Source organism: Simochromis diagramma, unplaced genomic scaffold, assembly GCF_900408965.1.
Source record: "Simochromis diagramma unplaced genomic scaffold, fSimDia1.1 OVJJ01000324.1, whole genome shotgun sequence".
Taxonomy (NCBI): Eukaryota; Metazoa; Chordata; class Actinopteri; order Cichliformes; family Cichlidae; genus Simochromis; species Simochromis diagramma.
Window position 1 is genome coordinate 40,495 of NW_024386918.1, and position 12,266 is coordinate 52,760.

The 12,266-nt window shown below is 39.4% G+C and overlaps 1 protein-coding gene across 6 annotated transcripts in view; it reads right to left on the reverse strand.

Moving 5' to 3' along the window:
• cuedc1b (CUE domain containing 1b) overlaps positions 1 to 10,751 on the reverse strand; it is a 31,440-nt gene extending 20,689 nt beyond the window's left edge. For 2 of the 6 annotated variants that reach the window (XM_040036458.1, XM_040036455.1), the window contains exons 1-5: positions 10,600 to 10,751; positions 6,045 to 6,145; positions 4,254 to 4,898; positions 3,216 to 3,343; positions 610 to 736 (exon numbers count right to left, since the gene is read on the reverse strand). In XM_040036458.1, the coding sequence (XP_039892392.1) occupies positions 610 to 736; positions 3,216 to 3,343; positions 4,254 to 4,565 (567 nt within the window). In that variant the 5' untranslated portion in view covers positions 4,566 to 4,898; positions 6,045 to 6,145; positions 10,600 to 10,751. Of the gene's footprint in view, positions 1 to 609; positions 737 to 3,215; positions 3,344 to 4,253; positions 4,899 to 6,044; positions 6,146 to 8,535; positions 8,607 to 10,599 lie in introns of all 6 variants that reach the window. The other 4 variants (XM_040036461.1, XM_040036459.1, XM_040036457.1 and 1 more) reach the window with 3 other exon arrangements.
• Between the last annotated feature and the right edge of the window lie 1,515 nt (positions 10,752 to 12,266).

Genomic DNA, 12,266 nt, shown 5'->3' on the forward strand with positions numbered 1-12,266 from the left:
TTTTCCTTCCCACTGTTGCCAAAGTGCTTGCTCACAGGGGGTCATATGATTCTTTGGTTTTTCTCTGTATGTAGGGTCTACTTTACAATATAAAGTGCATTGAGGGAACTGTTGTTGTGATTTGGCGCTGTATAAATAAAATTGAATTGCATTGAATTACACCAGATGTTCTCCTTCTTGCCCCCAGTAATATAATTAACATAATTAACTTAGCCAAACATTTCTGATGTGGCTGTCAGAACACAATCTTCTGTCAGTGAAGGCTGACACACTACCTCCTTGACAACGTTCTTGACTTGGATATGTTATGAAGGTGTTTTCTTAACCAACAAATGCAATTCTTCTTTTTAAGCATGTCCCAGATTGTTAATTCAGCCACTCCGTAAGGCTTTTCTCTGTCTCTGACAGGTTTATTTTGTTTTTGTTTGTTTAACTACACACATATTACAGTATCACAAAGCAAGCAAACAAAAGAAAAACAAACAAACAAACAAACAAACAAGGCCAACATAAGAAAAAGACATTAATGGTATTAACAGTATTTAACAGTAAGGAGAGAAAAAAGGAGCCATCTCGTGAACGCTTGGGAAAAAACAATCCCATTTTTACCTTAATGTTGTCTAACTGCTGTGGAAGAATCCGTAGAAAATCATCAGGGAGATTTCCAAGCAATGGAGGGTTCCAGTTACGGTAGCTTCTGACCTGCTGGTGAGCTGAAGGAGGCTGGGCTTTAGATCTAGGAGAGTCCATGGAGTAACAGGACAGATTAGTAAATCTACCAGTTGCATTTTCAAGTTGTCTCTATCTGAAACTATTATTAATTATTTAAATCCTTTATATGGTGCTCTCACAATAATAACTAGGGAGTGCTAGAGACAAGAAACATCTATTTTTCCCCATATATCTCAACAGGAAAATTATGTTATGAATGAGAAAATGCCTGGTGAGTGTTTGCAAATGTGGCCTAGACACGATCTATAATACTGTCAAACAATTAAAACAGGCTAATTCGATTTTAAGACGTGCCAACTCTTTGCTTGGTTTAGGTCTTTAAAGCATTGTCAGTGTTTGCATATAACATACAATCTTATGCTGCCTTTTGTTCAAGTCACAAAAGGTGCTGGGCTGTTTGGTATTGTCTGTTGTCACCCCATAACTATTTACATATCTCTGCATCATTGTACTGCAGTAAATAATTATCATAGCTGCTGATACAGATGTTAAAGGAGCAGCACAGGATCTGACCCACACTGGCATTTGCATGGTGCTTTTATAGTTTTACTATTGAACTACTTGTCTAATCGACAATTAGCCTAACATGTGTCTGTTTGGACTGTGAGAGGAAGTCAGAAAAACCAGACCAAACTCCACACAGAAAGGCCCCAGCCAAGCAGGACATTCACCTCACAACAAAAAGGTTCTACGAATTCCCTGTGACACTGTCCTTCACATATAGTGGTAACTGGGGAAACACCTATGCTGATTTTCCTTTTTTAAAAATGGCCACTTAAAGCAATGCATAAAGTCAATAATAGTTACAAAGTTTCACATTGCAGTAACTTTTCTCGGTGGCACAAAGCGTCAGAGAAAATTTCTTCATCAATTGCATGGACCAGGGTCTACTTGAAAAGGAAGATACTTTTACCCCAGAAAAGACCCTCCTCAGGGGATACACTGTCTGAAAGGAAAGGACTCTTATCGGGGATGGCACTGCTTTTGTGACAGTTTGCGTAGTTATTCTGCTACACAGATTGAAGGACTAAGGGTATTCAACGTACATAGACATGTGCAATCCTCCAAAAAATAAATACATTAAAAAAAATGTAAAAATTAAAAGAATGCATCTCCTTGTGTGGACGGTATGTGTTGGTCAACTGCTGGTTGTCTGAAATGTAGGCCTGGAAGAAAAAAATAAGGTATCAAAAGGAAACAACAATAAGGGGAAAAACAAAAGATCAAAAGATCAAAAACACAAAAGGAAAACCACACAACAGCTGTACTGGGCCGTTTGTGTTTAAACACTGCAAATTCAGGGGTTGGTTCCTTCAAAGGACTCAGCCTACGTAGACCATGTCCTTTGTCCTTGAACAAAGCCTTTGTACTTTACAACTCTCCACAGTTTGCTGAAGGATAAAAGCACAACTAAGGTCACCAGTATAATCTCTGGTTATACATTGGTTGCTTCACTCGCCACCACATGATCATTACACAGTCACTCCGGTATGCCCGCTGTTAAGGCATAGGAAGGGATTGCAGCATTCTCCTGAATGATAGGTGGCGCCACTCAGACAACACTGTGAAATAGTTGCTGAGACAGGAAGGGGAAGTCAAACCTGGAAGACTTTGCCCTTGGGGAAGGACAAAAAAAAAAAAAAAAAAAAAACCCTACTCGGCCACAGTGCAACACACCAGTTACAAAAATTGAGAGGTGCTCAACCGACCAGCGAGCCAAACGTCAAAATCGGTGTATGACAGCCATGACACGAGGCATGCAGCGAGCATAAAAACACTGTAAAGGCCCCGCTTTGGATGAACACAACTACAACTGTGGCCAAGTTTTGGTAGACGTACAATGTTTATTTGTTTCTTTGCCACTTATTTAGATCATTTTTTACGTTTCTATTATACAGTCAATAAAAATTAGAAGGATTTCATTGGTTTTAAAAATTTTTATTAGCAAATAACATGATCATATATACATATATGGAAGCTGTTTGTTCTTAATCTAAAACACTTCGAATACACAGCACAGAGGCATCGTTTGCTCTAAATATGTGAAATTGTGAAAATAGCAACACTGAAGTGACTGCAACGACTGAAACACCCACCCAGACAATGAATACTTAAGATATTTTGAGATATTTTAGGGACCCATGTCCACTCTGAAAAATGTGTCTGCATTGTGATATTACAGTGAAACTGACCATTAACCTGGGAAAATGTTATCACTTCACTTTTTTGTTATAACTAGAATCTGAATTCTTGAAATATGGACTCATGTTGATGAGTCACTGTGACCTTGACTTTTGACCTAGAAAAAAAGACAATTTATCTTTGAGTCCAAGAGACATTTGAGCCAAATTTGAAGAAATGTTCTTGATATATTTTATTTACAAAAGCAATGCCTGAGGCTTCAGCAGGTTACAGAGGTATTTTATTTAAAAAATTAACAGAACAATTATGTAAAACATAGCACCTAAGTCTTTGTTACTTACCGTGGAGATAGTGTTGGTGGGGCTTCTAGGTATTTCCTATCATAAATGTGCATGTCATATGTTGGTGGAGAGTAAACTGGAGGTGCCTCCTCATCTGAACTGTCAGGCTCCAGAGTTCGCTCCAATATCTAGAAAACACAAGTTTTGTTTGATTAGGTGCTTTGATTGATTTAAGCTGCCTTCAGCTAGATTTCCATTTTTTCAGCTAAGTAAACTTCAAGTTAGTTCAAGATCAAGACATTTTGCACTGAGTAGCTATGCTCTTTTCAGTAAAAAGACTGACTAGCATCGTGTTATTGTTATACTTGTCATGGTGCCTTCATGCATATGACCACATCCTAGACAAGAACATCTGATTCGATACAACAACTTGTTAAAAAAATGGACATTTCTGCAGTTCCAGTCTTTGGCTGTAAGCCATTATAGAACAGATTCTCTTAAAAAAAAAAAGAAAAAAAAAAATACAATTTTGTATCAACAGAACTTCTAAAAATCACATGAATACATGTGATTGAGAAATCTCATCACATGTATTCATTCTTTTTTCAGAGCCATCTTGAAATCTTCAGTGACTGCTTTTACAGGTATCCTGTTAGATAGCAACCTGGTTTTTAAAACTTCCCATACTTTGATTTTTGTAACCTTTAATCCCTTCACATGGAACTTAAACACTTGAACTTTAAACCTGGTTATTACTGTATTCCTAGATGCATTTTACCATCTGTTGCCTTGCCATTATCATGTGATTTGAGCCACTATGCTCTGTACCATCAAAGAAAGTTCAAACATCATAATATTGTGCTTTTGCATTGTATACATTGGATGCGCATGTTTCTCAAAACATCACATTTCTTGCTCACGTTTCTGAATGCAAAACATGTGCAAATCCAAACATGAACACTGTAAAAGCCTGGTCATCACCAGAACCCTAATGTGCAATTTAAATGCAGGGGATGCTTTGGTTTACAGTGCCAGCACTGACAGCCAGTCAAGCTCAGCAGGTATTGGTGTTTGTACCCTTGGACCCTTTCCACTGACCTCTGGTGGGATGCTGTCATCCGAGTCCGAGCTGTCATCTGAGCCTTGTCCGTCAATGCTCATTTGCAGCAGCTGGTCGATGGTAGCATCCACAGCTCCATTGTTAGATCGCAGCACACACTCTATCACCTCATAGTCCATAGAGGGGAACATGGTCTTGAAGTCCTCCATGGCCTGGTTGAACTCCAGGCGTCTGACCTGTCGGCTTGGCCTGCTATTGTTAAGCTGCCCCTGTCCACTGCCACCCCCACCTCCATTTCCGCTGCTTCTGGAGCCTCCATTGCTGCTACTGCGTTTAAACAAGCTAGTCATCCTCACGCCCTGGCTACCTCAGGCGCTGCCAACCTACTGACAGGGTGGCTCTTCTGTTACCAGCACAAGCACTTTGGCCCCTTTGGTTTTACTTGCTTTTACTACTTTCTCGGTCAGTCTCTCATTCTAACACAAATTGCATTTTGATTGGAGTTTAGAAAAACAAGAATTTTCCCAACCTAGTTCTATTCATTATTGGACTGCATTACACATGATTAAGTGTATAATAGAATGTCTAGGAACTTAGACAAATAGTGACAAAAACTAAATGTTCAAAATCCTCAAGACTCGAAATCCATGAAGTAAAAGGCCTAACTACATGACAGCCGCCACCTGCAGAGAGAGCAGACAGGATCATCTTAGAAAGAGGTGGTAATAAGTATTTGGCCATTTTTAATCAATTTAAAGTTAGCTCAATCAGTTAGAAGAAAATGAAGCTGTATTGTATTACTAATGTCCATATGCTGCATCTCAGGAAATATCCAGCATCACTGGGGACCCCTCCAGGTTGTAAGGTGATTTTGGCATAAGGGTGTTAACAAAGTTACTACTCCTAGGTTCTCGTACATAATGCATTTTTAAAAAGCAGCTGTGAGACAGTAAATTGCCTATGTAAGAAAATTAAGTATAAAAATGTATTTGCTAACATAATATTAAGACAACATAGACTTGTGTCTCTTGCTCATTATCAGGAATTCTGGAGAGCACGCATACAGAAGCTGTAGTTTCACCAGGGGGAGATTAAATATTTACAGCCAGCAAGTCACTACTGACCAAGGAAGGCGTGAACTACATTTCAGGCTTCTTCTATGTCAGGTAAGATTAAGCTAGGTGGCTGATATTTGTTTACATTTAAATGTATGAGTAATATCTCTTTAATCATTTGTTTTCACATTGGCTTGAAATAAAATATCACCACGGCTTGTACTGCAGCTTACTGCAACTTCTGTATGTGGGTCCATTTCACACTTAAGAGAGGCAAAACATGACATCCACAAGGTGGACCAGCATGTCTGTTACATGCTTTGAGATGATACTGGGTTGGAAGTTCAGCACCTGGGCACGTGTAGCTGGTGCACAGTTATAGAAATTCTCTGGACAAGTCCGCTTGGTCACAAAGAACAGATGGGAAACTGGTACGAAGCCCCACCTTTACTTTCTTATTATAAAATTTATGTCACGTAAAACCAGGCAGCAGACTTGTGGACATGGAAAGCATAATCAAGGCTTAAGTTGGATAAAGTAACAAAAAATGTCCCTGGGTAGACGAGTGATGACTGGAGCTTACATCAATGGGCATGTAGATAAAGGGAACAAAGGTGATGAGGTGTTGGCTAGGTATGATGTTAACATGAGGAAGGACATATGGAAGTGGATTTTGCAGGGGGAAAAATGAAATGGCAAAGGTAAACATGTACTTGAAGAACTGGGAGGAACAGACGGTGACTGGTAAGAGTGGAATAACAAAATGGTTCTAACCTTTTCTTGTTTACAGTGGTGATAGTATGATACTCCATGGACTATGATGTTCACAGGTGTCATTGTGATCTGCAGCGAGCAAGGAGCAGCTGCAAGAGAGCCTGGAGAGGTGGAGGTATGAAATGGAGAGAAGAGGAATGAAAGTCAGTAGGAGCAAAACCAAATACATGAGTATACATAAAGCTGGTTTTATGGTATAGTGGAGTTTACTGGGAAAAGGAGAACTGAGGAGAAAAAAAGAACTTCAAAGATCAAAAAACAGCTTGAAAAGCACAAATGAGGGCTGCAGTGGACACGTTTCATTATTTCTAACACTCTGTTTCACTTCACTTTTTTTTGGATGTTACATATTTGCTCTTCTCCGAGGCTGCCTGACAGACTAACAACACGAGCAAAAGTGGCCTGCATATCTTCTACACTGCCTCCATCTGACAGCAGAGCTCCCTGCAGGCAGAGGGGCCCGGACTGAAGCTGACAATGAACACACCACTTCTGCTCGACCATAAAACCAGCTTCAGACGGAGACAGGTGAAAAGGTCCAAGGAGTAGAGGTAGATACCTGGGATAAACCATGGAAAAAGAACCAGGAGTGCATTAGAAATATAAAAAGAGAGTGCAGGCATCATGGAATGAGTGGAGATGAGTAGTGTCAGGGTGACTTGTGACAGAAGGATGGCAGCAGTTCACAAGATAGTAGTGAGACCTGTATATGATTACGGTTCGGAAATGCTGCAACTAGCTGGCAGCAGCCATCCTATTTTAAATTGAAGTGAACAGGGGTGTTTACTACATAATTCCATATCTGTTCATTCATAGTTTTGATGCCTTCAGGGGATGGGGCGAACAATACTAGAGGTCAACTTCAAGCCAACTGCACAAGTCAACATTAAGTGTGGGATCTACCAAGGAGATAACCTGCCCCCACTGCTGTTCTGCATAGGCCTGAATCCCTCAGTGAGATCACTGCAAGACTGGCTACGGATACAGACTACAGAATGGAGCAATCGTCAGCCACCTCCTCTACATATCTGACATCAAGCTGTATGAAAGAAGTGAACGAGAAATCGAGCTCTGAGCAGAAGATTGTTAGAGGCTGGGGTCTACCACAGCAGGCAAGATCCCAGGTGCAGGCTGTGTAAAGATGCTCCCGAGACAATCCAGCTCATAACAGCAGGGTGCCAGATGCTAGCAGGCAGAGCATACGTGGAATGCTGCCAAGCGGCCAGCATAGTGAACAGGAACATCTGTGCAGAGTATAACCTAGAAGTCCTGAGGTCAAAATGGGACACGCCTCCTAGGGTGGTTGAGAATGACGAGCTAAGATCCTGTGGGACTTCAGATACAGACAGACAAACCGATGATGGCTAACCAACCTGGACATAGGAGTGGTAGACAAGTAGAGGAAGATGGCCGTAGTGATTGTTATACTGAGTTACAGCAACATAAGGAAAAAGGAACACGAAAAGCTCAAGAAGTACCAAGGCCTCAGAGAAGAACTGAAGAAGATATGGAGGGTGAAGGCAACAGTGATCCCTGCGGTAATCAGAACACTCGGTGCAGTGACCCCAAGTGATCTTGTGTGGGGGTCCTTATAGAAGGAGTTGGAATTTGGAAGCGTATTTTCACGCTGAAAAGAATGGAGCAATATTTCAAACCTTTAAAAGAAAACCCGCCCATCAGGACAAAACAAACACACAACCTGCACCACAAACACACAACCTGCACCAAATGAAGGTACGTCTGAAAGAAAAGGAAAGGTTTACAAGTACAACAGCAAGTGAAAACATGACTTTCCATGGCTGATTTACGATGCTAAAGCACAGCTTTTATTTTGTCACTACTGCTCAGAAGCAGCAAAAAAGGAGAAAATCAAACAATTCTTATGTCATGTGTCAAACAAGATATTTAAAAGACACAATGTTAAAAAACCCCACCACATTTCATGCTTGCACTACAACTTTTTGCTCTGTGCTACAAAACTGGCAACCTTGTTACCACCAGTACTATGAGCTAACAATGTTAATCTACAGCCCTGTCCTGTGCAGACACAGTTATTTGAACTGTGCAGATATTAGTGTAGCAACCAGTCATCTAGTAATTCAAATAACTGTATTATAAAAAATCCTTGACACAAATTATTTGCTTCGATTGATACATCACTCTGTAACTTTTGTGACTAAAAACAGACCTGAAATACAACCATATGTAGGAGTAGCATGTGAATAAAAAGTTTCACAATATTAAGCCCACACAGTTTTTCCAACAGACTGACAGAACAGCAGCAGCAACGATGACTCTAGCATAGTTTAACATGGAGCCAGAGTCTGTTTACACCACGAAGAGCTGAGAGGTGGAACTCTGACGTGAAGAAAAGCAAACTTTGTAGCTGTATACTCCACCATTTGTTTTACACAGCAAAAATGTAAAATAAAGCCACGTAAGTGGGATATCTTTAAAATATGCAGATGGACGGTTAAACCGTGTATCAGACCAAGTTAATTACGCCGCTTGCTGAAGGCTGACGGCAGAAGTCCCACTTTCCATCTCAGTGACCTGCGACACCTGCAATAAACACGGGCGAGTTTAGAGACCATATTTTGTGAGTTTAGACCATATTTATTTCAAGGCTTTTGTAAAGTTATTTTACAGATTTAAAGTGAAATAATATAAAATATTATCTCACAACAACTTTTTCCCCCAAAAAACTCTGAGCCAGTGACCTGGGGCTGTTAGTTTGGACAGTGAATTATTATTAACATTATTAACATCTACACCATCATAATGTCCGTTCAGCAGCAAAAAAAATTATACATCAATGCACAGGGCAAACTTCAGAATGCTGATATGCTTGCTTTTCTTCATTGCAGCCACCACACACACTCTTTTAAGGCTTACAGACACACAAACTCTCATATTCACATACACACTTAAATACGCAGAAACACATGCACAAAACACATACATATGAAAACACACTTAATCTATGTCATCCAGCAGATGCAACACAAAACTATTTTTGCAACATATTAATGTAAGAAAGCCTTCCAAGAAGACACCCATCCACTTTCTTCCGCTTATCCTTGTCATGGTGGCAGAGGCAGGAGGCAGGTCTGGGTGCCCAGTCTAACACATAGTTACTCAGGACCTTCTTGCTGTGAGGCAAATGTGCTAATCACCGTGCTGTACAGGCAATTTTATTTTATGCCTTAGTTTTCGTTGCATGTATATATTATTTTATTTTATATTACCATACTTGAGATTATTTATTTATTTTTGCATTTACGAAAATGTTTTCTTTAAAAAAAAAACAACTATTTTAATACAACAAAATACTATATTAGTTGTTTTAACAGATGTTGTTGTGCAGTTAAATTATTAAAACATTGCCATTTCTAACAGCTCATTTTGAAGTACCTGTGTTTTTTCTTTGTGTCCTCTAACGTGTGCATTTCTCCTGCTTTGTATATGTTCCTCTTGTTTTGTTATTTATTCTTACTGTCCTACCATTTGTATTTTTATCCATGCATAGTTTGAACGGAGCATCTACAATTTCGTTATGCATGTGCAATGACAAGAAAAGGCTATTCTATTCTATTTTTAATATTCATTATTGCTCATTAATAGCGCAAAAATTATTTTTATCCAATTACTCGATTAATTGATGGATTAATCCACAGACTAGCCGATTACTAAAAATAAAAAACTGACAGTTGCAGCCCTAGCAGAAATTACAGATATTTTGATAGTACAACAGCAGATGCGTTCATAAAGGCTGTTCGCGGTAATAACGGGTGAACCCTATGCTCCATCAGCAACTGCGCTGAGACTCCTATATTTTGAACTGATAAATCCAGTTCAATGCAGCCCAAATGTGGAGTTCATGCACATTCAAACGGGGTCAGACCAATGAAACCGTGGACTGTCACTTGTTAAAACCTCAGAAGTTTAGAATGTAGCACAGCTTTTTAATGGGGGTCTGATATCGCTGCTGCTGTACCGTAGCAGGGTTTATATGTGCTCTAAACAGACTAGGTCGCTGCTAACTAGCTAACGGTCCAACTCTCAATGTATATTTTGCTCGCAATATTAAGTCTTTATCCTAACGCAATTTCAGTGAAAAACGGCGGGGGAGGGTTACTTTAGGTAACACTGGGTAACATTCTAAGCTCCCTTTAATTAAACTAGGGTTAGCACCAATATGTTAGCTGTATTGGCTAACTAATCACTACCAGGTACATAGGGTCCTCCGAGCAGGGAATCGTCATTCCAAGGCCTCGGTAAGTGATTCGCAGTCGCATCATCAAACCTAAATTAAGACACTTTCAAAATGTTTCATCGGATTTCAGATGCTAAAAGAACACGTAGTACATTTCCCTCGCAAGAAATCATACTGTTCAAAACAACATTTTAAGAAATCGCCAAGCTGCTGTTTACAAAGATAAGCGGTAAAGTAAGCAAGCATACACAACAATCCGACAGTTAAAGCTATGTCTTTTAAACTTGTCCTTCGACATGGGGTAAAAAAAAACATAAGAGCAATGCTTGGAAAACTCACAGAGACCCCGATGTCCGGTTAAACAGACAGTATCCACACAATGCTCCACGCGATAGAGGAAGAACAGCTGACCAGCAGGACAGCAGCTTTTAACATTAGAACTATAGCTGCGGGAATACAGTAGCTACACACGTACCAGCAGAAATGACGTTAAAATTCAGCTGGCTACCGGATGTATTACGTTAGCCATGAAATACGCTGATCTTCAAACTAAAAGACATACCCATACCTGTGCAATATTATTTGTTAAAACATTTAAGAAACAATATATCAATTACTTTAAGTGTTTACAGGGAAGGTAATTTACAAAAACAACAACAACAAAAAAAACCATATTTTCACCAACTTCAGTTTCTTCCATGTTGTGTTTAGTAGTGCTTAGTGCCGACATGGGACAGTTTTCCAGTTTCGTTGTACTAAGTATGACTGTGCAGTGACAACAAAGAGTTATCTTATTTGTGGAGTGTAACTCTGGTGTAGATTGAAAATGTCTTTCATCATAAAGTCTTTCGATGTCTTACATGATGAAAAATGTGTATTTGAGATACTGCAAGGCCGAAACAGATAAATTTGAGCTGAAGTAGCTTATGGAACAGAAAGAAATGTGGAAAGACTGGAAAAGCGTCAATTTAAATCAAGATTTCCAGATGCGACCAATCTTGTGTTTGAAGAGCAAAACATAGTTTCCGTCTCCCAGACTGGCGTTCATAACTTACCTGAAACCACATCATGAACTGGTATGCAAAATAACAATAAACATCGTGAATTTGTTTTGCAAGTTTCAAGTGAGCTGATGGGGGTTTTTTTTAAACAAGATTGGCCAGAGACTCAAAGCTACTATTAACTGAATAATTAACATTTGGCTGTTGCTTGTCTGACTTGTGGGTATTAACATTTTGAGGAACAGACTGTATGACTTAATTTTGCTCACAATTGTACGTCAAAAGAATTCAGCAGTCACCCTTTGGGATCAAAATATCCATCCTCTGGTTTATTCAGTTTCAACTAGATGTTGGTGTCTAACATAAATATTTTTTAACTCTTTCGTCCTTTATCATCGATAGTTTTAGCTCTATTTCTTAAAACGTTGGGCGAACTATTTTAGCTGATTATTCACAACCTTTTGTTTCAGATTCAAACTTTCAACCACATTGAGCTGTTACTCCTGTTGCTATATTTTTCACTATCCATAAGCTATCAATCACTTCACAAAACACAATTTCACAAAACACATCAGATCGTAAAGGGGTGGGAGAAATCATGTTGTATATGGACTGGATAATGTTAGGAACAAAAGTCAGGAAATTAAAGTGATCAATCTACAGAGGGCTGAATTCAAAGACACCTTGAAAATTGAAGTAAAAAAGAAAAAGAAAAAAAAGATCCAGCGTTGCCACAACTTAAAATGTTGCATAGTAGTTTGTATGGAGCCCACATGCTTGTATGTATGCATGCCTGAGCCAAATCCTCATGAGATGATACTTAAATTTAGCGACATGTGGACCAGGGCATCATTGAGCTCCTTGAGTCTGAGGTGCAACCTGGTAGCGTCAGATAGATACAGTCCTGATCAAAAGTTTAAGACCACTTGAAAAATGGCAAAAAATCATATTTTGCATGGTTGGATCTTAACAAGGTCCAAGAAGAAATGAGAGTGAGAAAAACAT